Source organism: Pistacia vera, unplaced genomic scaffold (genome assembly GCF_008641045.1).
Source record: "Pistacia vera cultivar Batoury unplaced genomic scaffold, PisVer_v2 Contig212, whole genome shotgun sequence".
NCBI lineage: Eukaryota > Viridiplantae > Streptophyta > Magnoliopsida > Sapindales > Anacardiaceae > Pistacia > Pistacia vera.
Window position 1 is genome coordinate 1,697,888 of NW_022196016.1, and position 26,955 is coordinate 1,724,842.

The following is a 26,955-nucleotide window of genomic DNA, read 5'->3' on the forward strand; positions in this document are numbered from 1 at the left end:
CCGATTCACGGTCCAACTGGACCGGCCAATCCGGTTCGGCTTTTAATACAGTGATTTTTGTGTTAGCTTAAGCAGGTAATTTCGACAACTTTGGCAATTTTGGAACTGAGCTTCGATATTAATTGTAAGTATAGTTTGTGACTGTTGAAAGTCTTACGGAATTAAGACTGAAAAAAAAAAAATCATTCTCAACTATATACTGGAAAAAATAAAAATAATAATTGTTATAGACTTGTAGTTGACAAAACTAACAAAAAATTCCAACAAAATCTAGCCCTTGAAGTAAATAAAAAGAGTGGGAGAGATTTAACTCTTCTTTTTCATTTTTAATACATGAATGAAATTGTACACCTATACAGCAGATGGTACACAAATTTCATGCAGCTTGACAGAATAATGAAAAAATACATAACAAATATCAAGAATATTTACTATTTTACAAAGATCACATTCCATCTTTCTTACCCAAAAGCAATTAGTACCTCAAACCCACTCGTTTTTGGGGCCTTTGCCCCTGGAAACTTCCCTCTTAAAAACATGAAATGCAGGGAGCGGCGAAACAAAAGCTATTCACCATAGAACATAATCCTCTCTTTTCTTGGGCTTTTACAGCCATCTTATGTGAGGAACATGACACTGAAGCTCAGTGAGATTTACCCTCCTTCTCTGGAGCTTCTATTTGTGTAGGCAAAAGGTTTAAAAAGCTCCCATGAAAGGCTGATTTACTGTAGCCGACTCTCTTCTGTAAAATATAAATCAAATTGATAAATGAAGAGGGAATACACCCGAGTAAGTCTATATCATGATATCATTCTCAGTTTTATCCCATTTCCTTTCTGCAGTCGCACAATCCCAAGACATCAACATATTAAAATTTTAACATAAACTCAACAAGTATTTACAACTAAAAATATGACAACTAGTAGTTCAAAAGGAAATAAAGAGGTAGACTCCCACAAAAAGGGACTTGATGGAGGGCCTCTTAGGTTTATTGTTCTTCTTCTTCAATTCAGCTGTGAGAGAACACGAAAAATGGTTAATTAAAGATCATAACCAAGATGAGACATTGGACAGAAGATAAACCTCTAATTGCATTATAAAATACAGATGTTAGAATAAAAGATATATAAAACATAATTTTAATCATCAAATTAATAAGATAACCAATCTAGCCTAGACTAGACCATTATCATTTAAATGACTCAAGAAAATTTTCAACATTTATTTATGATATACATGTATCGATTTCAGATCCCTATTAAGGAACAACATATTCATATTTCAAAATCTATACAAATATTCCCAGTTTTGGCCAATACAAATTATTGCCCTCAACCTCCCTCTAGAGTTATGGCTTTAAATAAAATTGAATGAGGACAGTAAGAAAATGAGAGCTATGGCAATTGTGGGTAGAACTTTTATGTAAAAGTGACAGGACAATACATGACAGAACTTAATCAGTAGCTATCCCTTTCCCCACCCTGATTACAAGAGCTATGCACAAAATGGGAACAACACCAGCATTAAGTATTTGGAGAAACAATACAAGTTAAAAATAAGAACATTAAGAATAGTTAATACATTGTACATAAAAATAGAAGAATCAACTACCAATTCCAGGTAATTGATGATCATTTACAATTTCAAAGTTCTTATATGTGTAGCCCACAAAATTTATATCCTTGGATGAGAGCATCTGCATCAAAGGACAGACATCAATAACATATGGACCTCAAAATACAACTACATCAGCAATAAATGTAGATGTACATAACTTCTACATTAATGCTGACATATGAGATTCTATTTTTCCAACAACCATATTTGCAAGAGAGTGAAATATGAACACTGAGATGCAAGGAAGTTAACTTTCCTTTAAACAAAATAATAAGACTCAAAAAAGTTAGACCAGAACAATTACACATGAAGGGAGACTGATAACTTCCTCCATCCGAATTTCTATGTAGGAAATTATCTTGGACACTATAGACACAATAACATAAGTTATATGTACTACAATAAAAGGTAAATGAAAAATGAACATGATAGAAATCAGTTCTGAATTCTGAAGAACTAATGCTGACAAAGCAGAATGAAGATGCTAATTCTTCCAAATTCTGCCGATAAACCATTACTATAGATGCAATAAAATAACAGACAGTGATTTACACAAGTTCTGTTGTTTCTAATCAATAATCAGGATAGGAATCTTTCTTGCAAATTTGGGAAGAGACTGGGCCAGGATTAGTGAATCTCAAGTCTTTTTGACGTACAAATAAAAAAATCCTGCACTGACCTTTCTCCATGGACCTGATCTTTGAAGATGAATTTGGTGTCAGCCTAGACAATTATGAGAAAAAACTTTAAAGATTAGCAATCTATAAATTACTCAACACATACATTCACATAGAAATTTCAGCTACCTCTTCAAACTTCTCAAAGTTTTGAGTATCAGCCTCATCATTGACTTCGGGAATAAATGCAGCTTTCATTTGGTATAATTTGTCCCACTCTATACCTTTAAACCATGGGTGAGCCTGAAATAATAAAAGCAAGCCAGTTAATTCGCCAAACTGCAATTCTAATAAGAGCGTTTAAAAGAATTTAGAACAGAACACACCACACAACACCTTAATTTCTTCTGCGCCTTTTGTACCAAGCCTCTGGTCAACATTACACAAGAGTTTACTAAAGATCTTTGCTTCGGGAGATAGTTTTGCCCTTCTGGAAATTTTAAATGAGTTCTCCACTTTACATCTGTGTGATGGAATAGTGAGGACAATGTTAGATTATTAATCATAATGAAGATGACACTGGAATGAATACTACGAGATACAAGCTAAACAAAAGAATATAAGGACATTAATGGAACCATAAAAATGCTAATTTGACAAGATATCAAGTCTGAAATCATAAATATTACAAATTCCAATTTAAGTTCAGAAGAAAACTAAATCAAATATTGATAAGCAAACAGATTTAGCTTGAATGCAACTTTTGAAAATCACATTGAGGCCAATGGCACATGCATGCTTTGCTACATTTTTTCACAAATCATTGGTCTGAGACAGTATAGAAATTTTAACCATTTCCCTAGGTACGCTTTATATTAAATACTCAAATGCAAAAACATGGTAACTAGTATCCTAAGTTACCTTCCTACAAGTTGACATTGGCTCATCAAAAAAAAGGGTGGATATCCACAAGCATTTCATACATGATGGCACCAAGAGACCACCTACAGAAGATATTAACAGAAAAAACATAATGCATTTCTTAAAAGAAATAAAATCATTAATTATAAGAAAACCCATTTTAGATATACCTACCAGTCACATTCCATTCCATATCCTTTCTTCAATAAAACCTCAGGCGCAATATAGTCTGGCGTTCCAACAGTAGAATAAGCCTGAGTTTCACAATATTCAAATTTCCAAAGATTAATAGCTGTGCAGACCCTGCAAACCCTTCAGAAAAAGCTACCTATAACAAAACTACAAAGAGAGCAGAACGAAACTTTGGGTCCTCTCTAAAATCAATCCCAGAGCATCAAAAGCCTTCAAATGTAATTTCAAACAAATGGCTCTGACAGTATCTCAGTGACAACTACAATGAAATCACAAACCCCGAGAGACTGAAATAGAAAAAAAAAAAAAAAAAAGACTGTTCTGGCTAGGTGATTAGGGCATTACTGTTATATGAACCATATCAAGCACATTAGTGTAGGTAACTTACAAGCATCCTCCTGTTCCTGCCAATGCTGCAGTTGTTCTTGTTGTGTTCGTCTTGGAGCCACTGGACGTCCATCACTCTGAAGAGCTCCGCTGAGGTTGTTTCCCACAGAAAAGTCCTTTTCCTGAAGATTACTGCAGTCTAATGGTTTACATAGTCCAAAATCTGATAGTTTCATGTGACCATTTCTATCAAGCAGCAAGTTATCAGGCTTGATATCTCTGTAAGATATAAATGCCAAAACGGTTTAGTCAGTATAGAATAATATAAGAGGACCATGAAGCATATTAATGAGTCAAAAACATAAAGTCACCTATGAATGTAGCTATGTTTATGGATAGACTCTATAGCAAGGACAGTTTCCCCGACATAAAACCTAGTCATCTTCTGTTAGTGTATCTTTGCGCATTAATAAAGTCATCTATCTCCTCCAGGCAGATATTCCATGATTAGATACAAGTACTCATCATCTTGAAATGAACAATATAGTTTGACAATGCAATTGCTATAACTTCTGCAAGTAGATTCCTTTCAGCTTTCACATGTTCAACCTGAACATTGCAAATGCAAAGTAGCAGATGTTAATAAAAAGGATTCTAAAAGATTATTTGACATGCTTAATAGAATACAGACCTGTCCTCTACGAAGCATTTCTGATTTCTAAGTTTCTTCATAGCGTATACATGACCAGTTGCCTTCTCCCTGCAGACTCTAACCTGTAATCACAAAACAATAAGTGATTTAAAAAATAAAAACTCCATTAACTTGTTTTGTAAAGGCATCACCAAAATCAGCAGTGCAAAATTTGAAACCAAACAAACAGAAACAAGGTTGTTTATATGGAAAATATGTTCAAATGCATCACTAACTAGAAAGCCCATGCAACGCACACTCTATTCATCCATAGCCCCATCTTCCTGATAAATGCTCAATTGAATTGTCTTCAGCAAAAAAAAAAAAAAATTAAAAAGCATTCCATAAATTATTCTTTGCCTGTTATCAATAAGTCATTACTGCAAGTTCAGCAATGAAGCAGCAGATGCAGTATATATAATTAGATATATGATTATCATTAAAAAGGTAAAACCATAGAGCATCAATCAGTTAATTAGGAATGTGTCCTGAATTCAAAAACAGCAGCATGCACATAGAGAAGCATTGGTGTTGTGAAAGTTTTATATTGAGATTTATAATTTTGAAATTTTTAAAATCCATATATTAATAAATGACTTGGATTGACACATCAAAACTCAATGTTGAACCACGCCTGATTATCACATGCAGTGTTTTAAAACCCGACCCAACTCTGTCAGCTAAACTAGGACTTAAGGCTTTCACCAAGTCGAGTTACCTATTTCCTATTCATCGAAAACCCTAGAGAATGGAATGATGATCGACGAACAATTAAAGACCAGGATGTTGGGACTTTTCAATGGAAAGTGCCGGTGAGTATCGATGGTGATAAATTCTGACATGGAATATCGACATCTGCGTCGATAAGATCTAGGCTATTTTCTAAGAAATGAGCTCAAGAAATGATTAGAATTGCATTTAGTGAGTCGCCACCAGCAACCAATGAAAATCAATTTGTAATTTGTATTTGAGATGTATTTACTAAATTTTAAACCTATAAGGACTTAACAAGTTTTTAAGGGTGTATTTGTTAAATTTTAAAATTTTTTACACCTGGTTTGACAGACCGGCCAACCCAAGACTTGGCAACTTCGCCTGGTTGCACCCCAGGTTGGTAATTAAAAAGTTGATCACATGTCAAAGCCAAAGCCTCGTTATGACAATGAGTTTTACATCCCTGTTATGTAACTAGATCAAAAATTTCAAATACACAGAGAGAGAAAGTACTATATTAGACCATACTCAACTGAAGTGAAAAACATTAAGTTCAGGACGTAAAAGAAAATGTAGAAGTAGAACATCAAAAATATACGAATGAACTACATATAAGTAATACAATTCCAAGACTCAGCAGTTGCTTCACCAACAAGTGTTCTTCATTGTCACAAGAACCCCAACATACATAGAGATATTACAACTGGGAGCCCTACACATAAACCCAAAACCTTCTTAAAAACATGTTTCAATCATCTTCTCTTTCAGGGGGCAGACCGCAAGGCAACAGCATTTTCTGCACATAAAGATCACGATGAATGAGTGATTTACATCAATAAGATAAGATTTATATCCAGGAAATGAAATGAAAAATAGCTACATACATGAAGGCTTGTGAACTTAAAAGCTTGAAAAGTGCAAAAAAATTTCTATCCATTCATTCTATTTAATCCAATCACTAAAATTAAAATGTTGCTACTCACCAACATTCTGCATCTTTGGATTAAGAGGAGTGCTAATGAGAGTCATCAATACAACATATTAACAGAGTTGCTACCTCCTTGACTCACTTCAAAATAAAAACACACTTTTATCCTTTTAATTATATCTTAGCATCTAAATAAAAACTCAGAAAAAGTCTTCAGTGGACAAGAGCACAATGCATGTTACATACAAATGTCGACTGGGCCTGCAAGCATTGGACGTAATTTCAAGAACTTATCATCTATTGACAAAATCACAACTATGCCATCCAACAAATCAAGCTACCTTTTTGCTTCAGTTGTTTTAAAAGTTCCAGAACCATTTATTTTTCTTTCTTCACAAATATAGGATTCTGATTGAATGTCATTTATGAAACCCCATTCAATGGTCAAACATTTTGCTGATGTGGACATTTTGTTTTCTAAATATATTAACATACCTCAGATGGCATCATGCAAGTAATTAGTAAGTATTTAACATTCTCTTGTATTCTCTTTCCTTTCTCCATTAAAATCTCTCTTTATTTACTCACACCAGCGATAAATTTTCATTTCTCTTCTCTCTAATTCTTTAAACTATTCATTATCCTTTTGAAAAGAAAAGTCCTTTTCACTCGCAAACAAGAGCTGCTTTGCAAGCAAAAAAGAAAATTTAAATTTCATATGGTGGACGATTTCATCTACCTAATAGTACATACTTGGACACTCAGAAAAAATTGTAGTTAAATACAGAAGAATTATAAACATCATGCTTATAGCACAACTCACACATATATAAGGTGAAATTGGCTCGTCTTATAGGAAGCTATGCCACCACATAATTTTGCACTATAATTGCTAACAAGCTTTCCTAGAAGTAGTATATGACTGTGTCATGTGCAAATGTTTGTATCATAAGACGAGTAACAGATGTCCACCCATCACAATTTTTTATACATGGGATAAATCAATGACCTTCAATTTTTACATAAAAATTATATTGAGAAACCATTACAGCAGAACATTTTGAGTTGCCACTAAATCTGACATGTGTCATTCTAAGATAAACTAACTATGCATGTTAGACATGATCTAATCTACTGAAAGTGAATTTATCAAATGGTCAAAAAAATGTGATACCATTGATCTTGCCCCATAAATATGCATCCAACAATAACCCACCAATTATATTGAATCAGATTTTGCTAACTTGCAGATCATGCAAAGCCAACTATCAAATTCATCAAACATTGGCGACTATGAAGGAATGATAAGTTGGGGATATCATTTGTCATATTAAGCCTTTTGTTGAATGAAAGGAAAATGAAGCAGAAAAACCCTTAAACCCGATTATTACACCCAACCCTTTACAAATAAATTTTAGAACCAAAATAGGAAACTAAATAAAAGAGACAAATTAGTAATAAACTAAAACTCTGCAAGAGACCGAATTAGTTAAAAAGTGGAAACATTGTGCAATTGTAAGACTCCAACCAACCCTTAGCTTTGTGTATAATGAAGAGAATGAATTAGAAAACAAAAAAATGGTATTAAAAGCACAGGAACAGTAAATGTAAAAATGCTAAGACATATAGAGGATGCATTGTCCTTAAGACTGATTCTGCCCCTGTAGGAATGACATTGGTGCAAATATTGACGGTAGTTTGACCTCTAGGCTTGAACGATATTTTCTGGTTGAGTGCACTCTCAAACGGAATGAAGAACAACAAACAAAGTAATATAATTTTATCTCTGGCTTAAGAAAATAAACAAAGAAGGGAAACTAGAGCAGTTCTACATAATCTAGTTAATTAATATTCAACAAAGGGTAAAGGGTTCGAGCATATGTGCATTTTCCATATTTTCTCAACAAAAAATTGTCACCCATCTCTACTAAATTTATAGGCAATGGGAAAAATTGCTTCTGACAAAATTCGATCAACAACATTCAGAATTTTAACCATATGTTGAATTAATCACCAAGTTATCTGAACTCAAAACTCGCTCATGCACATTTATCGCTTGGTCTTGAAATTTAATTTTAAAAATTTAATTCAATGACTTAATTTTTTGGTCCAAAAAATAAAATGATAGTGAGCCAAACAAGGGCCAAGCCCCAACGTACAATCAAGTGGATATGCACCCCTTGCGCGTGAGTAATTGCATGCACACACTCCGTTAAATGGTTTTCAGATCAACTTCTGCAATTAGGTTTAGGTTGTAAGGGCTCATGTGCTTGAGAGTTTGTTGTAATTTTAGTAGTGCTATTTAATAACTAACTCAAGAAAAAGATAAAGTAAACAAAGTAAAATAACAAGAATCAAAGTGAGATAATTGAGATATATGATACTCAATTCATATTGCTTAGACCTCTCAAATTTGTGTGTGTTATAGAATGAACAGGAGGGGGTATTTATGGCCATCACCTCTCTCCCCCATTTACACTCCCCCCACGGCCTCAAATTTTAAGGCGGCAAATGTCCACTTTTTTACAACACTCCCCCTTGGATATCTATTATTTACAGATAATTGTACTTAACCTTATTCAAGAAAAACCCGTTGGGACAAAAACCTAAATAAAAAAATACAACTCTATAATGAAACTGTAAAGTGAAGTCAAACGTGTTTCATACTACCTCATTAAAAACCTTCTCCCCAGTGGGACAAAACCTGGTCAAAGAAAAAAGAGTAAAGTGCACATATGGCCAGTACAATAAACCTTTCTAAAAACTCACCCCAATCAATGCTCCTTCTCATAATGGTAAAATTAATTTAGTAACTTATTAAGCCGTCGCATGCCAATGTCATACACTAACTTTTGAAATGTTGATGTCAGTAAGGCCTTAATGGATGTCCAAGGGCGAACGTTGTAAAAAAGTGGACATCCACCGCCTTGAAATTTGAGGAGGTGGGAGAGTTTAAATGAGGGAGAGGGGGTGATTGCTATAAATACCCCCCTCCTTCACTAGTCATGTGCTTAGCCCTCTCAATTTTTTATGTGTTCAATGAGATATCCTAATGGGCTTATGTGATTATTCCATAATTTATCCAATACACTTCATTTTGAATAATCTGAGTTTAACGACTAGTGTGGGCTTGAGGTTGTAATGGGTTTCAGGGTTTATTAGGCCTTTAATGGGCGGGCCCAATAGACTAATATATAAATTGGCTAGGTCCCCTTTTCAAACGCAATTTGAACTTAACTCATTTGTTAGTCGTCATTAAGCATGCGTTATTGGAAAGGAAGGCATACCCTTTCTGTGACATATGAAAAACTGTTGCATCTTCCATAAGGAATCCAAGAATTAGAAAGAATCCAAGAATTAGAAACCATAAATAAACCAGGTTTGTCTTAGACTCTATACCCTTAATTCAGTATTTTATAATCCATATGTTGATTTATTATTGATAGAATTAAAAACAATCAATAATTCTATCAATAATAAATCAAATCAAATGACAATCAATCATGATTACCAATATCCGAAAAGATCAACATATGGATTATAGAATACTGAATTAAGAGTATAGAGTTTAAGACAAACCTGATTTATTTATGGTTTCTGATTTTTGGATTCCTTATGGAAGATACGACAGTTTTTCATATATCACAAAAAGCGTAGGTCTTCCTTTCCAATAACGCACGCTTAATGACGACTAACAAATGGGTTAAGTTGCTCAAATTGCGTTTGGAAATGGGACTTAGCCAATTTATATATTAGTCTATTGGACCCGCCCATTAAAGGACTAATAAACCCTGAAACCCATTACAGCCTCAAGCTCACACTAGTCGTCAAACTCAGATTATTCAAAATGAAGTGTATTGGATAAATTATGGAATAATCACATAAACCCATTAGGATATCTCATTGAACTATGTATTTGTTCGGTCTGTCTTAGATTTTATACTCTTAATTCAGTATTCTATGATCCATATGTTGATCTTTTGGGATATTGATAATCATGATTGATTTCTGTCATTTGGTTTAATTTATTATTGATAGAATTATTGATTGTCTTTAACTTACACAACATTCTAAAGACCGAGCCCTCAACTACAGTGGAAGTTGCATTGAACACCATCAAACCTTAATGAGAAATTTCCAAAAATTGAGACCTTTAACGGTGTCAATTTTAAGAAATGGCAGGAGAAAGTATTTGACACTTTGGGCGTAATGAACCTGGCAAATTTTCTTACCCAATTTGAGCTTGAATTAGACACAGAACATTATGAACAATTGTTGGAGTAGAACCAAAATAGGAAACTAAATAAAAGAGACAAATTAGTAATAAACTAAAACTCTGCAAGAGACCGAATTAGTTAAAAAGTGGAAACATTGTGCAATTGTAAGACTCCAACCAACCCTTAGCTTTGTGTATAATGAAGAGAATGAATTAGAAAACAAAAAAATGGTATTAAAAGCACAGGAACAGTAAATGTAAAAATGCTAAGACATATAGAGGATGCATTGTCCTTAAGACTGATTCTGCCCCTGTAGGAATGACATTGGTGCAAATATTGACGGTAGTTTGACCTCTAGGCTTGAACGATATTTTCTGGTTGAGTGCACTCTCAAACGGAATGAAGAACAACAAACAAAGTAATATAATTTTATCTCTGGCTTAAGAAAATAAACAAAGAAGGGAAACTAGAGCAGTTCTACATAATCTAGTTAATTAATATTCAACAAAGGGTAAAGGGTTCGAGCATATGTGCATTTTCCATATTTTCTCAACAAAAAATTGTCACCCATCTCTACTAAATTTATAGGCAATGGGAAAAATTGCTTCTGACAAAATTCGATCAACAACATTCAGAATTTTAACCATATGTTGAATTAATCACCAAGTTATCTGAACTCAAAACTCGCTCATGCACATTTATCGCTTGGTCTTGAAATTTAATTTTAAAAATTTAATTCAATGACTTAATTTTTTGGTCCAAAAAATAAAATGATAGTGAGCCAAACAAGGGCCAAGCCCCAACGTACAATCAAGTGGATATGCACCCCTTGCGCGTGAGTAATTGCATGCACACACTCCGTTAAATGGTTTTCAGATCAACTTCTGCAATTAGGTTTAGGTTGTAAGGGCTCATGTGCTTGAGAGTTTGTTGTAATTTTAGTAGTGCTATTTAATAACTAACTCAAGAAAAAGATAAAGTAAACAAAGTAAAATAACAAGAATCAAAGTGAGATAATTGAGATATATGATACTCAATTCATATTGCTTAGACCTCTCAAATTTGTGTGTGTTATAGAATGAACAGGAGGGGGTATTTATGGCCATCACCTCTCTCCCCCATTTACACTCCCCCCACGGCCTCAAATTTTAAGGCGGCAAATGTCCACTTTTTTACAACACTCCCCCTTGGATATCTATTATTTACAGATAATTGTACTTAACCTTATTCAAGAAAAACCCGTTGGGACAAAAACCTAAATAAAAAAATACAACTCTATAATGAAACTGTAAAGTGAAGTCAAACGTGTTTCATACTACCTCATTAAAAACCTTCTCCCCAGTGGGACAAAACCTGGTCAAAGAAAAAAGAGTAAAGTGCACATATGGCCAGTACAATAAACCTTTCTAAAAACTCACCCCAATCAATGCTCCTTCTCATAATGGTAAAATTAATTTAGTAACTTATTAAGCCGTCGCATGCCAATGTCATACACTAACTTTTGAAATGTTGATGTCAGTAAGGCCTTAATGGATGTCCAAGGGCGAACGTTGTAAAAAAGTGGACATCCACCGCCTTGAAATTTGAGGAGGTGGGAGAGTTTAAATGAGGGAGAGGGGGTGATTGCTATAAATACCCCCCTCCTTCACTAGTCATGTGCTTAGCCCTCTCAATTTTTTATGTGTTCAATGAGATATCCTAATGGGCTTATGTGATTATTCCATAATTTATCCAATACACTTCATTTTGAATAATCTGAGTTTAACGACTAGTGTGGGCTTGAGGTTGTAATGGGTTTCAGGGTTTATTAGGCCTTTAATGGGCGGGCCCAATAGACTAATATATAAATTGGCTAGGTCCCCTTTTCAAACGCAATTTGAACTTAACTCATTTGTTAGTCGTCATTAAGCATGCGTTATTGGAAAGGAAGGCATACCCTTTCTGTGACATATGAAAAACTGTTGCATCTTCCATAAGGAATCCAAGAATTAGAAAGAATCCAAGAATTAGAAACCATAAATAAACCAGGTTTGTCTTAGACTCTATACCCTTAATTCAGTATTTTATAATCCATATGTTGATTTATTATTGATAGAATTAAAAACAATCAATAATTCTATCAATAATAAATCAAATCAAATGACAATCAATCATGATTACCAATATCCGAAAAGATCAACATATGGATTATAGAATACTGAATTAAGAGTATAGAGTTTAAGACAAACCTGATTTATTTATGGTTTCTGATTTTTGGATTCCTTATGGAAGATACGACAGTTTTTCATATATCACAAAAAGCGTAGGTCTTCCTTTCCAATAACGCACGCTTAATGACGACTAACAAATGGGTTAAGTTGCTCAAATTGCGTTTGGAAATGGGACTTAGCCAATTTATATATTAGTCTATTGGACCCGCCCATTAAAGGACTAATAAACCCTGAAACCCATTACAGCCTCAAGCTCACACTAGTCGTCAAACTCAGATTATTCAAAATGAAGTGTATTGGATAAATTATGGAATAATCACATAAACCCATTAGGATATCTCATTGAACTATGTATTTGTTCGGTCTGTCTTAGATTTTATACTCTTAATTCAGTATTCTATGATCCATATGTTGATCTTTTGGGATATTGATAATCATGATTGATTTCTGTCATTTGGTTTAATTTATTATTGATAGAATTATTGATTGTCTTTAACTTACACAACATTCTAAAGACCGAGCCCTCAACTACAGTGGAAGTTGCATTGAACACCATCAAACCTTAATGAGAAATTTCCAAAAATTGAGACCTTTAACGGTGTCAATTTTAAGAAATGGCAGGAGAAAGTATTTGACACTTTGGGCGTAATGAACCTGGCAAATTTTCTTACCCAATTTGAGCTTGAATTAGACACAGAACATTATGAACAATTGTTGGAGACCTGATATGGCAACATAAATTGTTGCCTTTCTTCCAGGAATTATATTGTTTGTCCTCCCAATCAAAAGCAAAACTCAACTCTCACTCACTCCCTAAGAAATAATCTATAGCCTCTAACTATCAACTAAGAAGCGAATTAACATGTCAAGAAGATAGTTCCCGCAATCAATGTAAATGAACTTAGATTATTAACTCCATTAGGTTGTAAAAAAATTTTTAACACAAGTTAAAACATATTGTAACTACAGCCAATGAGCACAAAAGTAATCAATAAGCAACAAAATCATAATGCAAGTCGAAGACAAGACAATTCCCAAGAAGTATGGAATGACAATAAAAAATATGATGAGTTGTTATCCTTTAACAGAATATGGCCTTACATGACGGAATAAGAAAAGAAATTCAATTAGCCAACTCAAATAATTGGAATTAAGAATTTATTAAATTGAGTTAAGCCAAGAGTTGCAACTAAATGGTGTACTTATAAGTGCCAATTTAAAGAGACTTAATTCAAACAAAAAAACTCATATTCTAGCCATATGTTGCAACTAAATCAACTCACTCTTAACCACCGCTGTGCTTTATAGAAGGCCAAGGCTGTCAACTCATACCTCACCCAACATTTGTTAATATTCAATAGTCTTTTGCTCTTTGGTTCTACTTTTATTTTTACAGCACCTCAACTTGAACTACATAAATTCCAATAAAATAACCAGAACCATGCAGCTTCTTCTTAATGATGCAAATTGGTCCTCACCAACAAAACAATCTAGGTCATTTCCCATCGTTTGTTTTCAATTATTTCTTGTTGATGGTTTCATGTTAGTGTATAAAGAAAACACCATTTCTATGGTCAATGGCATCAATAACATTAAATACCAATAAAAAAGCATGACTTCATAAGCATGCAGAGATGTCAACCACCTCCATGAACCTCGGAATAATATTCTCCGATTTGAAAAAAAGGGAAGTAAGCTTGAGATGACTCTATCTATGCGGAGAAGAAAGGATATTTGAAGGGGAAAAAAATCATGCAACCACAACACCCATATAATGTATCTATCTTCACATAACCAGATGAACAGTTTTGCTCCTTGATAATCATTTGAGAGTTCTAGGTAACCTGCACTGTGCACAAGAATGTCCAACCACAACACCCATATAATGTATCTCAAACTACATGTTCAAACATAAACCTAAATTTAAACCATGCATAAATAAATTCTCACAAAACCCAACAAAGAACAAAGAAATCAATGAATAAATTAAGAAAAGAAATAAAACCTGCATAAAGTTGTAGCGTTCTCTTCCAATGGATTCATTCTCCGCAATGGCAAAGTAAGCCAAAATGGGGTAATGCCCAACATAAGACGCATAGCTATCACGCTGGATATTCACCGCCCATTCACTACACAATTCAAAACAAAACCGATCACCAAAAAAAAAAAAAAAGCCCTAAAATAATACACATAGATGTTAGAAAGAATGGAAAGAAGCTCACAATCTGTTCAAATCAGCGTGGCCAGTGCCAACGTATTTGGCCTGCAGATGCTCGAGCTGGGAGTTTATGTTAAACCTATCACTGGCCTGCACAATTATAAACAAGAAAGCTTCTCAATGTTCAGTGTTTTTTGAAAAGAAACTTTGAAACAACAGATTCGTAAATGGAAGATTACCTGCATCTTTGTTGTATCGGAAAATAACGAGGAGAAGAAAGAGGGTTTAATCGGTGGCCAAGGTAGATTTGATGTCAAATAAATGATAAAAATTCCAATTAGATGATGTTTGGTAACGGAGATAGATAGGAGTCCAACTCGTTTTAGCATGTGACTCATGTCACGAATTACCCGAGTGACCGACCTCGCCAATAAAAAAGGCACAGGGAAATTCTCGAGCTAAATTCAGCATATTAATAATTAATAATTATGAGTCAAGTTTCTGAATTAATTAAATTTTAAAAATTACTTTCACTTTAGAAGAATAAACTTCGTATAAAATGATTAAATAATTAATAATTTTTTCTTAATTTTTTAAAACATATTAATAATAACTTTTTAAAATAAAAATTAAATAACTAGTCAAAATAATCATGTCTTTAGCAACATCAATAATACTGTCTACATCACCAAATAGATGATTTATCGATGATACTAGTAAAATAAATCTATGAATGATTTATCCGATGATACCAGTTTAATGACTGCCTGTATCCTTGAATATATCCAGTGGTACTAGTTTAATGACAGATGAAGCATAATTATAAGCAACAAGCCTTAAATTTTCGGGAGATACATCATTAGCATTATATTAATTTGTAGGAAATTACAAATCTTAGCGAGCTCTTAAGATCATGTTACCTCAACCACTTATTTAAAACCCAACCCAACCTAGTCGATTCAACTGGAACTCGGGGCTTTCACCAAATCAGATTACCCATTTCATTATTCACCAAAAATCCTAGGTTGGCTATAAAGCCATTGATCTCAACTACAAGATAATTTTTTGCTCAAATCTCCAAAGCCGTGATGGTTGAATATGCAAAGAATGTACACTTGACGGCTCTGGTCTGAGAGTTCAAATTTTTGTGTGACCTTAGCAGTAATTTCGACAACTTTGACAACTTTGGAATTGAGCTTCGATATTAATTGTAAGTATAGTTTGTGACTGTTAAAAGTCTTAAGGAATTAAGACTGAAAAAAAAAAAATTTCTCGACTATATACTGGAAAAAATAAAAATAAAAATTGTTATAGACTTGTAGGTTGACAAAAAATTCCAACAAAATGTAGCCCTTGAAGTTAAATAAAAAAGAGTGGGAAGAGATTTAACTCTTTCTTTTTCATTTTTTAATACATGAATGAAATTGTACACCTATACAACTGATGGTACACAAATTTCATGCAGCTTGACAGAATGATGAAAAAATACATAACAAATATCAAAGAATATTTACTATTTTACAAAGATCACAATTCCATCTTTCTTACCCAAAAGCCAATTAGTACCTCAAACCCACTCGTTTTTGGGGCCTTTGCCCCTGGAAACTTCCACTCTTAAAAACATGAAATGCAGGGAGCGGCGAAACAAAAGCTATTCACCATAGAACATAAATCCTCTCTTTTCTTGGGCTTTTACAGCCATCTTATGTGAGGAACATGACACTGAAGCTCAGTGAGATTTACCCTCCTTCTCTGGAGCTTCTATTTGTGTAGGCAAAAGGTTTAAAAAGCTCCCATGAACAGGCTGATTTACTGTAGCCGACTCATCTTCTGTAAAATATAAATCAAATTGATAAATGAAGAGGGAATACACCCAGATAAGTCTATATCATGATATCATTCTCAGTTTTATCCCATTTCCTTTCTGCAAGTCGCACAATCCCAAGACATCAACATATTAAAATTTTAACATAAACTCAACAAGTATTTACAACTAAAAATATGAAACTAGTAGTTCAAAAGGAAATAAAGAGGTAGCCCTCACCAAAAAGGGACTTGATGGAGGGCCTCTTAGGTTTATTGTTCTTCTTCTTCAATTCAGCTGTGCAGAGAACACGAAAAATGGTTATATATAAAGATCATAACCAAGATGAGACATTGGACAGAAGATAAACCTCTAAATTGCATTCTTTAAAAATACAAGATGTTAGAATAAAAAGATATATAAAACATAATTTTAATCATCCAAATTAATAAGATAACCAATCTAGCAGACTAGACCATTAAATGACTCAAGAAAATTTTCAACATTTATTTACGATATTACATGTATCAGATTTCAGATTCCCTATTAAGGAACAACATATTACATATTTCAAAATCCATACAAATATTCCCAGTTTTGGCCAAGACAAATTATTGCCCTCAACCTCCCTCTAGAGTTATGGTTTTAAATAAAATTGAATGAGGACAGTAAGAAAATGAGAGCTATGGCAATTGTAGGGTAGAACTTTTATGTAAAAGTGACAGGACAATACAATGACAGAACTTAATCAGTAGCTATCCCTTTCCCCACCCTGATTACAAGAGCTATGCACAAAATGGGAACAAACAACAGCATTAAGTATTTGGAGAAACAATACAAGTTAAAAATAAGAACATTAAGAATAGTTAATACATTGTACATATAAAATAGAAGAATCAACATACCAATTCCAGGTAATTGATGATCATTTACAATTTCAAAGTTCTTATATGTGTAGCCCACAAAATTTATATCCTTGGATGAGAGCATCTGCAGCAAAGGACAGAACATCAATCAACATATGGACCTCAAAATACACTACATCAGCAATAAATGTAGATGTACATAACTTCTACATTAATGCTGACATATGAGATTCTATTTTTCCAACAACCATATTTGCAAGAGAGTGAAAATATGAACACTGAGATGCAAGGAAGTTAACTTTCCTTTAAACAAAAATAATAAGACTCAAAAAAGTTAAGACCAGAACAATTACAAATGAAGGGAGACTGATAACTTCCTCCACCTCCCTGAATTTCTATGTAGGAAATTCATCTTGGACACTATAGACAATATATACATAAGTTATATTGTACATACAAATAAAAAGGTAAATGAAAAATGAACATGATAGAAATTCAGTTCTGAATTCTGAAGAACTAATGCTGACAAAGCAGAATGAAGATGCTAATTCTTCCAAAATTCTGCCGATAAACCATTACTATAGATGCAATAAAATAACAGACAGTGATTTACACAAGTTCTGTTGTTTCTAATCAATAATCAGGATAGGAATCTTTCTTGCAAATTTGGGAAGAGACTAGGGCCAGGATTAGTGAATCTCAAGTCTTTTTGACGTACAAATAAAAAAAATCCTGCACTGACCTTTCTCCATGGACCTGATCTTGTTGAAGATTGAATTTGGTTGTCAGCCTAGACAATTTTGAGAAAAAACTTTTAAAGATTAGCAATCTATACAATTACTCAACACATACATTCACATAGAAATTTCAGCTACCTCTTCAAACTTCTCAAAGTTTTGAGTATCCAGCTCATCATTGACTTCGGGAATAAATGCAGCTTTCATTTGGTATAATTTGTCCCACTCTATACCTTTAAACCATGGGTGAGCCTGAAAATAATAAAGCAAGCCAGTTAATTCGCCAAACTGCAATTCTATTATAAGAGCTGTTAAAAGAATTTAGAACAGAACACACCACACAACACCTTAATTTCTTCTGCGCCTTTTGTACCAAGCCTCTGGTCAACATTACACAAGAGTTTACTAATAAGATCTTTTGCTTCGGGAGATAGTTTTGCCTCTTCTGGAAATTTTAAATGAGTTCTCCAATTTACTATCTGTGTGATGGAAAAGTGAGGACAATGTTAGATTATTAATCATAATGAAGATGACACTGGAATGAATACTACAGAGATACAAGCTAAACAAAGAGAATATAAGGACATTAATGGAACCATAAAAATGCTAATTTGACAAGATATCAGAGTCTGAAATCATCAATATTACAAATTCCAATTTAAGTTCAGAAGAAAACTAAATCAAATATTGATAAGCAAACAGATTTAGCTTGAATGCAACTTTTGAAAATCACATTGAGGCCAATGGCAATGCATGCTTTGCTACATTTTTTCACAAATCATTGGTCTGAGACAGTATAGAAACTTTTAACCATTTCCCTAAAGGTACGCTTTATATTAAATACTCAAAATGCAAAAACATGGTAACTAGTATCCTAAGTTACCTTCCTACAAGTTGACATTGGCTCATCAGAATAAAAGGGTGGATATCCCACAAGCATTTCATACATGATGGCACCAAGAGACCACCTACAGAAGATATTAACAGAAAAACATAATGCATTTCTTAAAAGAAATAAAATCATTAATTATAAGAAAACCCATTTTAGATATACCTACCAGTCACATTCCATTCCATATCCTTTCTTCAATAAAACCTCAGGCGCAATATAGTCTGGCGTTCCAACAGTAGAATAAGCCTGCAGTTTCACAATATTCAAATTTCCAAACATTAATAGCTGTGCAGACCCTGCAAAACCCTTCAGAAAAGCTACCTATAACAAAACTACAAAGAGAGCAGAACGAAACTTTGGGTCCTCTCTAAAATCAAATCCCAGAGCATCAAAAGCCTTCAAAATGTAAATTTCAAAACAAATGGCTCTGACAGTATCTCAGTGACAACTACAATGAAATCACAAACCCCGAGAGACTGAAAATAGAAAAAAAAAAAAAAAAAGACTGTTCTGGCTAGGTGATTAGGGACATTACTGTAATATATGAACCATATCAAGCACATTAGTGTAGGTAACTTACAAGCATCCTCCTGTTCCTCTGCCAATGCTGCAGTTGTTCTTGTTGTGTTCGTCTTGGAGCCACTGGACGTCCATCACTCTGAAGAGCTCCGCTGAGGTTGTTTCCCACAGAAAAGTCCTTTTCCTGAAGATTACTGCAGTCTAATGGTTTACATAGTCCAAAATCTGATAGTTTCATGTGACCATTTCTATCAAGCAGCAAGTTATCAGGCTTGATATCTCTGTAACATATAAATGCCAGAACGGTTAGTCAGTATAGAATAATATAAGAGGACCATGAAGCATATTAATGAGTCAAAAACATAAAGTCACCTATGAATGTAGCTATGTTTATGGATAGACTCTATAGCAAGGACAGTTTCCCCCACATAAAACCTAGCCTCATCTTCTGTTAGTGTATCTTTGCGCATTAATAAAGTCATCATATCTCCTCCAGGCAGATATTCCATGATTAGATACAAGTACTCATCATCTTGAAATGAACAATATAGTTTGACAATGCAATTGCTATCAACTTCTGCAAGTAGATTCCTTTCAGCTTTCACATGTTCAACCTGAACAATGCAAATGCAAAGTAGCAGATGTTAATAAAAACGGATTCTAAAAAGATTATTTGACATGCTTAATAGAATACAGACCTGTCCTCTACGAAGCATTTCTGATTTCTTAAGTTTCTTCATAGCGTAGACATGACCAGTTGCCTTCTCCCTGCAGACTCTAACCTGTAATCACAAAACAATAAGTGATTTAAAAAATAAAAACTCCATTAACTTGTTTGTAAAGGCATCACCAGAAATCAGCAGTGCAAAATTTGAAACCAAACAAACAGAAACAAGGTTGTTTATATGGAAAAATATGTTCAAATGCATCACTAACTAGAAAGCCCATGCAACGCACACTCTATTCATCCATAGCCCCATCTTCCTGATAAATGCTTAATTGAATTGTCTTCAGCAAAAAAAAAAAAAAAATTAAAAAGCAGTTCCATAAATTATTCTTTGCCTGTTATCAATAAGTACATTACTGCAAGTTCAGCAAATGATGCAGCAGATGCAGTTTATATAATTAGATATATGATTATCGTTAAAAAGGTAAAACCATAGAGCATCAATCAGTTAATTAGGAATGTGTCCTGAATTCAAAAACAAGCAGGCATGCACATAGAGAAGCATTTGTGTTTGTGACACCATGCAACTCAAAAAGAAAAAATATGAATCAAAGCTTAGTTCCAGAATGTCTCCTAATATATGTACACACAAAATAAACTGAAGCAGACTATAAAGCAATTCAAAGAATTCCAATACATCCAGAGACTTGTTAGCTTTCTGAGCAGCCACCCTTTTCCCATCCCCTTGAGAGACGTAGGGCGAAAGAGAGATGTATGACAAGATGTTATAAAAGTTATAGAAAAAGAATTTTTATCGGTAACTTCAAATTTGACTAGCTGAAACTTCATTAGCAAAGGAACAGCCCAGTGGACACATTTGACCAAGCAAATTACACAATATATACACACAACTATCACTTATGTCATATAATTTGAAACAAAAGAGATACTACCTCTCCAAATGCACCTTTCCCGATCATTGTCAACGGCTCAAAATCATCAGCACCCATCTTATGCCTCTGAAGGCGCATGTATTCTGTTTCCTTCTTCTCCAAATACTTCAATAAGTTGTTCTGTTCTTCCTCAGAGACTTCGGCATCGGCCAACTTCTTTTCCAGTATATCACGTCTGCAGTAAGTTATATATAAGACACTTGAAGTTTAATATAATTCAAGAATCAAATTGCTGATACAACCTCCAAAGGAAATTTCAGTATTTCATTTCCAAATTACTAAATAAGAAAAATATTTGTGCAACTTTTCATGTTACAGAAGTTTTTGTGAGAAGTTAACTTATGCTTTTCCTATTATGGTTTTGGGGAAAGATAAATTCAACGCAAAGTATTAGTCGTGTCGGCAAAAATTAATATACCGACAAAAGAGCACTAACTTATTGCCAAAAACATTGACCACTAAAACGTAACATCTAATAGACATTAAGTGAGCACATGCGAAAAATAAAATTATATAATCAATCTTGTGCAACAGCCACTATCCTGGTCATATATTCAACTAGTCTAACACCATAACGTGCAGGTCTGAAGGGAAGTCTAGAAGAATAACAAAAGTCAAATAGATTAAGATTTTAATAAATCTATATTTATGTAACTTTTAAGTAAACATGCGCACATGCATGATTGCACATGTGTTCTATGTAAGATATTCAAGTATTATGACTTTTGAGAAAACTTTCATGATCTTTGCTTAACAACCGATTGTATATTTACCTGCAAACTACTGAATACTCAATGAACTGAATCAATCACTTCCACAACCACTTTAACTAATCACACACTAACCTGCTTTTTTTTCACCAAAAAAAAAAATTACTATCTAAATGAACAATAGAACTCTCTTCTAACCTAAATTCTTTGGCTCAAATGATATTCGATAATATTTTGAATCGTGTGTATGTAGCACAGCAGACACCAGTAACCCATAAACTTTGACTGGGAGAAGTCTGCCTTCTCAGCGTCTTCTGTTATAACATTTTAACAACCTCAAACTTCATAACAGATCTTGCTCCGTTAACTAGTTCGTTGAAGCTCACTATTTCAAGAATGCACAATGCACATCCTTCTTTCATTCTAATCATTCACTAAAGCCCGGACTTAATGGCGTTGTAACTGCAACAGTTGGACTGAGTGGTAACTACCCTCCGTTTCAACCAAGAGTTCAAGGGAGCAAATCCACTTGGGTTACCTATTTGCAATATTAAATATAAGTCTCATGACTACCAAGGCTGAAAGGCTTGAAAGTAGACCCCAGTTTACAAGTAGGTTCTGGGTATTACGTGATGGTTGCACTATCATTTCTTGCAATGATGCAAATGCAGAGATTCATTGAATAGCTTTCACCCATCTAATTAAATAAAAGAAAAATTAACTTCCTTATTTGGATACGTGGAAATAGTAAAAGCCATATTCATGTAAGTAAATTTAAAAATAAGAGCATTATTATCTTAAAATTTTATTAAAAAAAAAAAAAAAAAAAAAAAAAAAAAAAAAAACTTTCCTCAAAGTTTACTTACAATGAACCCTCAATATAACGAGCAAGGTCATGGACATTATCGGAGTATCCTCGACATCTCAGTGACCACAAAATAACACTTTTCTTCAAATTGTCCTATTCTTTAAAATCAACATTTGATCTTGAAATTTGCAAATCCAAACCATAGCATTATTGAAAGATGTAGCCCCAGCTCTCATATGTTTCTTTATTGTGAGATAATTGATCAATTCTTCCATTTTTAAAATTAATAAAAAAAATAAAAGAGATAATATTTCAGGGGAGCAGCGAAATTGCTTTTAGAGAAACTATTCTCATTTTGCTTGAGAAAGAATGCCAGGAAAGCCTCCAGTCTCAAACTAACAAAAAAGGGAGAGCCATGGTTAAGGGAAAAGACTGATCAAAATTTGGGCTAGATACTATTCAGTGATGATCAACCTAACCCAGACTATATGTAGTCATGTCTTTCTTACACAAATAGTTAAAAATCTAAAGAAAAATTCTTGATTGCTCAGTTAAAAACAATAACTCCCACTTGAAACTTAAGGCTCCACTGCATAAGCCGTAACTGATTTTCTGAACAAGAGTAAAAACCCAAAATAGGAAAAAAAAAAATTGAGTTGAGAAAAAACTAATTGACTGGGCAAAAAGGACCTACAGTTGAGCGTTTTATCCTATGACCAACTTGGGCTAGCATATTAGGTCTGAGATTAGGCAAAACAAGAATAGGCTCAGGCAAAAACAAGCACGTTGATTTTTATAGATGATAGAGAGAAAAGTACGGGACTCAAAATTTGGTAATAATCTTTCAAAGTTTTCTATAAGAAAATCAAGTAAAGGAATCTCTAAACATGTAGAAGAATATGTCATCAAGTCCTAATGGGAAAAAAAAAGAATGATTACAAAGAGAAATTGCTATTACATGGTACATAAGAGATTTAGCTAAGTAGAATTATTCACTAGCTTAATTATCTAGTTGAATTAGGAACTGTCCATAGCAATTTAAGTTTGTATAACATACATGTTTGAATTTTCTTTTGAAAATAATGTACAAAAAGAAAATAATGAAACAAAGGGCATACAGAGTTAGAACCTCAGACATCTTTCTCCCTTATGTTTTTAATATTTGTTCATCCTTTCAGGAGAATTTAATATCTTGCTTGTTTTTTGGTTTCTCGTTATTAAAGCTATTTTTTCCTCTGCTAGGAAACAATAATTAAGATCATTATAACTTGTGTTCAAATAATACTACTTTTCAATTAAGGTGATTCCATATATATGCCAAATATTTTAAATATACATATGGCTAAATCTAACTTTTCACCTACAAAGATCATAGTCAACCAAAGAACTCAGATGCCAATTTCTCACTCTCCAAGCAACCACTTGAAGAGCAAAAACAGAATGCATAAAAGAATGACAGACATTGTTAGTTGCGCATACCTTGTCTCCACAGCATAAACTTAGCAGATTTATGTCTTAAGTCCCTCGTGGATACAATTGAAATAGTAAAAGTCCATAATTCAGGTTCCAAATTTAAATTTCCACCAAAAATTTCACACAAGGACATGCCAAATCAAAAGACATTGAAGTTTGACTTTCCCAAAATTCCTTGGATCACAAATACAAATTCCAATCAACTAAACAATATAAGTGGCACCATAGATGAAGTTACTCCAATAAAATAGGAAAGATTAATTAATAAGCCCAAAATATCGATGCCAAAGTTAAATAAAGCAGCCTCTAACAAGATGATTCCACCAAAATTTAGCTTTCAATTTACACATGAGTTTAATCATGCAGTAAACATGAAATGTATAAAAAACAACCAAGTAGGAGAGAAGCATTTTTTTCGTAAGTTTAAGATAAACAATCCCACGCAAGAAGTTAACATGGAACCTTATGTAAAAAAAAAAACTGGTATCTATTTGAGTATCTAAAACTGTGGCCCATCCATCGCTTGATGACCTTTAATGCACAGCTTTGTCATTCTATTCCGTTCCCATGAACTAATCTCTTAAACATCTGCATGATATATTCAGTAATACACCATAATCATTTACCAATTAATTCCAAGAAGATCACCACAACATATCCACAAATAAATGTCACCTTGAGAAGTAGCAAAAACAATACAAAACTACCAAAAGATACCTCTCATGCATCATGACTAAGGACAAAGAGCATAACCCTATTAGTGGCTCATCAAAGACCAAAATTATATTGATCTAAGATAATACTTACAGGGAGGGGGTCAAGTAGCAATATATCAATAACATAATACTTTCCAACATATGGAGACTAAGAATATAGAGCTTGAAGATAGCAATATGAAACTGGCAGGTTTACTTACATTACTAAACGACAATGTTATAAAAAGAGGATTTGAAATCATACCGCTCCTTCCTCTCCTGCAGGCTCTTCATCTGCTTCTTGTAATGGTTTTCAATATACTGTTTTGCAGCAGCAACTCTCTGCTTGGTTACATTTGACGGCACTTCTTCACTCGTTTGGGCTTTCGACAACTCCTTTGCATTACTAGTTGTTTCCTTTTTCTTTGAAGGCTTCACCTTATCTTTTGACCTCAATTTCTTCAACCAACACCTTATGGAATCCATTCGTTTACTCAGTATATACCCGACCGATCAGCCAACAATCTTAGATGTGCAATTTATTTACAAAACTACCAAAGAGTACACTTTCATCTTGCAAAGGCAAACATGTAGGGTCACAAGAGGATTCCCATAGAATCAAGGTATAGCATCCTGTATTGACAAAGAAGGCAAGTAACATTCAATTAGCAGAAATTGATTCAACTTTAACCAAATGTAAGATACATGAGACAAGCAAGAAGATTCATAATTTGAAAAAGAATTAACAATTGTTGGGCAGCAGGAAGGTGTTAAATTGGAATGTTCATTTTCTTTCTTTTTTTATATCAGTGGAAGGCTGTTCCCATTCGTCAAAATTTTAGTTACTATTCTATTTTCTATAATTTCTCATCAACCATACAGTGGACCAAAATTCAACTCAATAAAACCACAGTGACCACTAAAACCTCCTAGCAGATAATAACAATTGTCAAAATTCAAAACTAACATCTGATTGATCAATAAGTTAACATAGACCAACCAGAAACACCTGAAAAAGTTATACACTCATCTAAAAACACTTCAAGATCAAAAATTTATTCCTTCATATTCTCCTGCAATTTCTTACTAAGCAAACAATGTTAGAACCCAACAAAACCAGAGTTCCAACAAACATGGTGATACCACAAAATGCAAAACTGACATTTAATTGGCTAACTAATTGAAAGACACCCAACACACTGACCGATCTAAACACCTTAAAGACTAAAAAATTGGCAAGTCAGTCCAAACAAAGCATTCAATTTTCTTAGCATTCAATTTTCTTAGATATTCCCACATTTTCTCATCAAACAATCAGTGAGTCAAAGCCGCACAACAACTGCATCTAAACCTCAATCTTATCCTTAAAAAAAATAATAATAAAAAAAAAACACACACACACACACACAAAAACAAGTGAATAAATTCAAAAAGTAACAGTCAATTAACCAATCAATTCACAAAAATTTAACACACACAACGATCTAAAGCACCTCAAGTAGTAAAAATTCTCAATTCTAAATGAAAGTTGCTCAGATTTTCCCACACTTTCTCACCAACCAAACAGATAGTGAGAACTCAAAAAAGCAACAAAAGCAAAACCATCTAAGTTAACTAAAAAACAAAAACATAAACACAAACACAAAAATCCGGAATGAACACCACGTGCTAATAAACCCTAAATTAAAACAACTTACCAAATCAAAAAGGCAAATCAGATAATTCCACTCACAGAGACATCAATTTGAAGAGAGTAGAATAGAGAACCGTACCAAATGTAAAATCCAGAACCTGAGAGAAACAAATCCCAGCGAATTTCGGTGACAAAAGGTAACTACAGAAGAAGAGCACTAGTTTTGTTGACGACCTTGATGTTTGTCTCTCATTGGTTCGGTTCCTCTTTTGCTGCAAACCTTTTTCCTTCTCTTTTATTTTTATTTTTATTTTATATATCTACTTCTGTTTTTGCTCAATTTCACACTTAGCTCTTTATATTTTGTTGAGTTTCTATTTTTCAAGTTTTTCGGGATCCTGTGTGAATGAATTACCAAATTAGACTAAATTTCTCACGATATCTCCCGAGAACAAGAATAATATTTTTTAAAAAATTTGGTTAATATTCACTGTTTTGTGTTAAAATTTATCTAAACATATAAGGGAAATTAATTAAATTACTTAGCTAATAGGATAATATTACCCTATGCCAAGATTTATGTATTAATGGGATGATAACGTTATC

General features: G+C 33.5%; 2 protein-coding genes and 1 pseudogene across 3 annotated transcripts; all 3 read right to left on the reverse strand.

Moving 5' to 3' along the window:
* Nucleotides 1–927: 927 nt before the first annotated feature.
* LOC116129532 lies at nt 928–4,613 on the reverse strand (annotated as a pseudogene).
* Nucleotides 4,614–5,572: 959 nt separating this feature from the next.
* Nucleotides 5,573–14,988, reverse strand: LOC116129627 (uncharacterized protein At4g14342). Its single transcript, XM_031415357.1, has 4 exons — nt 14,832–14,988; nt 14,657–14,742; nt 14,440–14,563; nt 5,573–5,875 (listed from the first exon to the last, which is right to left on the reverse strand). Exons 1-4 carry the CDS (start codon nt 14,979–14,981, stop codon nt 5,828–5,830), a joined length of 408 nt encoding a protein of 135 aa, XP_031271217.1. The 5' UTR covers nt 14,982–14,988; the 3' UTR covers nt 5,573–5,827.
* A 985-nt stretch (nt 14,989–15,973) lies between these two features.
* LOC116129446 (serine/threonine-protein kinase tricorner-like) lies at nt 15,974–26,664 on the reverse strand. Of its 2 annotated transcripts, none has more exons than XM_031415180.1 (14): nt 26,489–26,664; nt 24,982–25,349; nt 21,031–21,205; nt 20,109–20,192; nt 19,783–20,024; nt 19,472–19,691; nt 19,058–19,137; nt 18,883–18,967; nt 18,347–18,478; nt 18,138–18,251; nt 18,005–18,052; nt 17,302–17,386; nt 16,637–16,693; nt 15,974–16,422 (listed from the first exon to the last, which is right to left on the reverse strand). In XM_031415180.1, exons 2-14 carry the CDS (start codon nt 25,200–25,202, stop codon nt 16,322–16,324), a joined length of 1,644 nt encoding a protein of 547 aa, XP_031271040.1. In that variant the 5' UTR covers nt 25,203–25,349; nt 26,489–26,664; the 3' UTR covers nt 15,974–16,321. The 2 variants fall into 2 exon arrangements, with proteins under 2 accessions (XP_031271040.1, XP_031271041.1); XM_031415181.1 differs by having other exon boundaries at nt 26,414–26,664.
* Between the last annotated feature and the right edge of the window lie 291 nt (nt 26,665–26,955).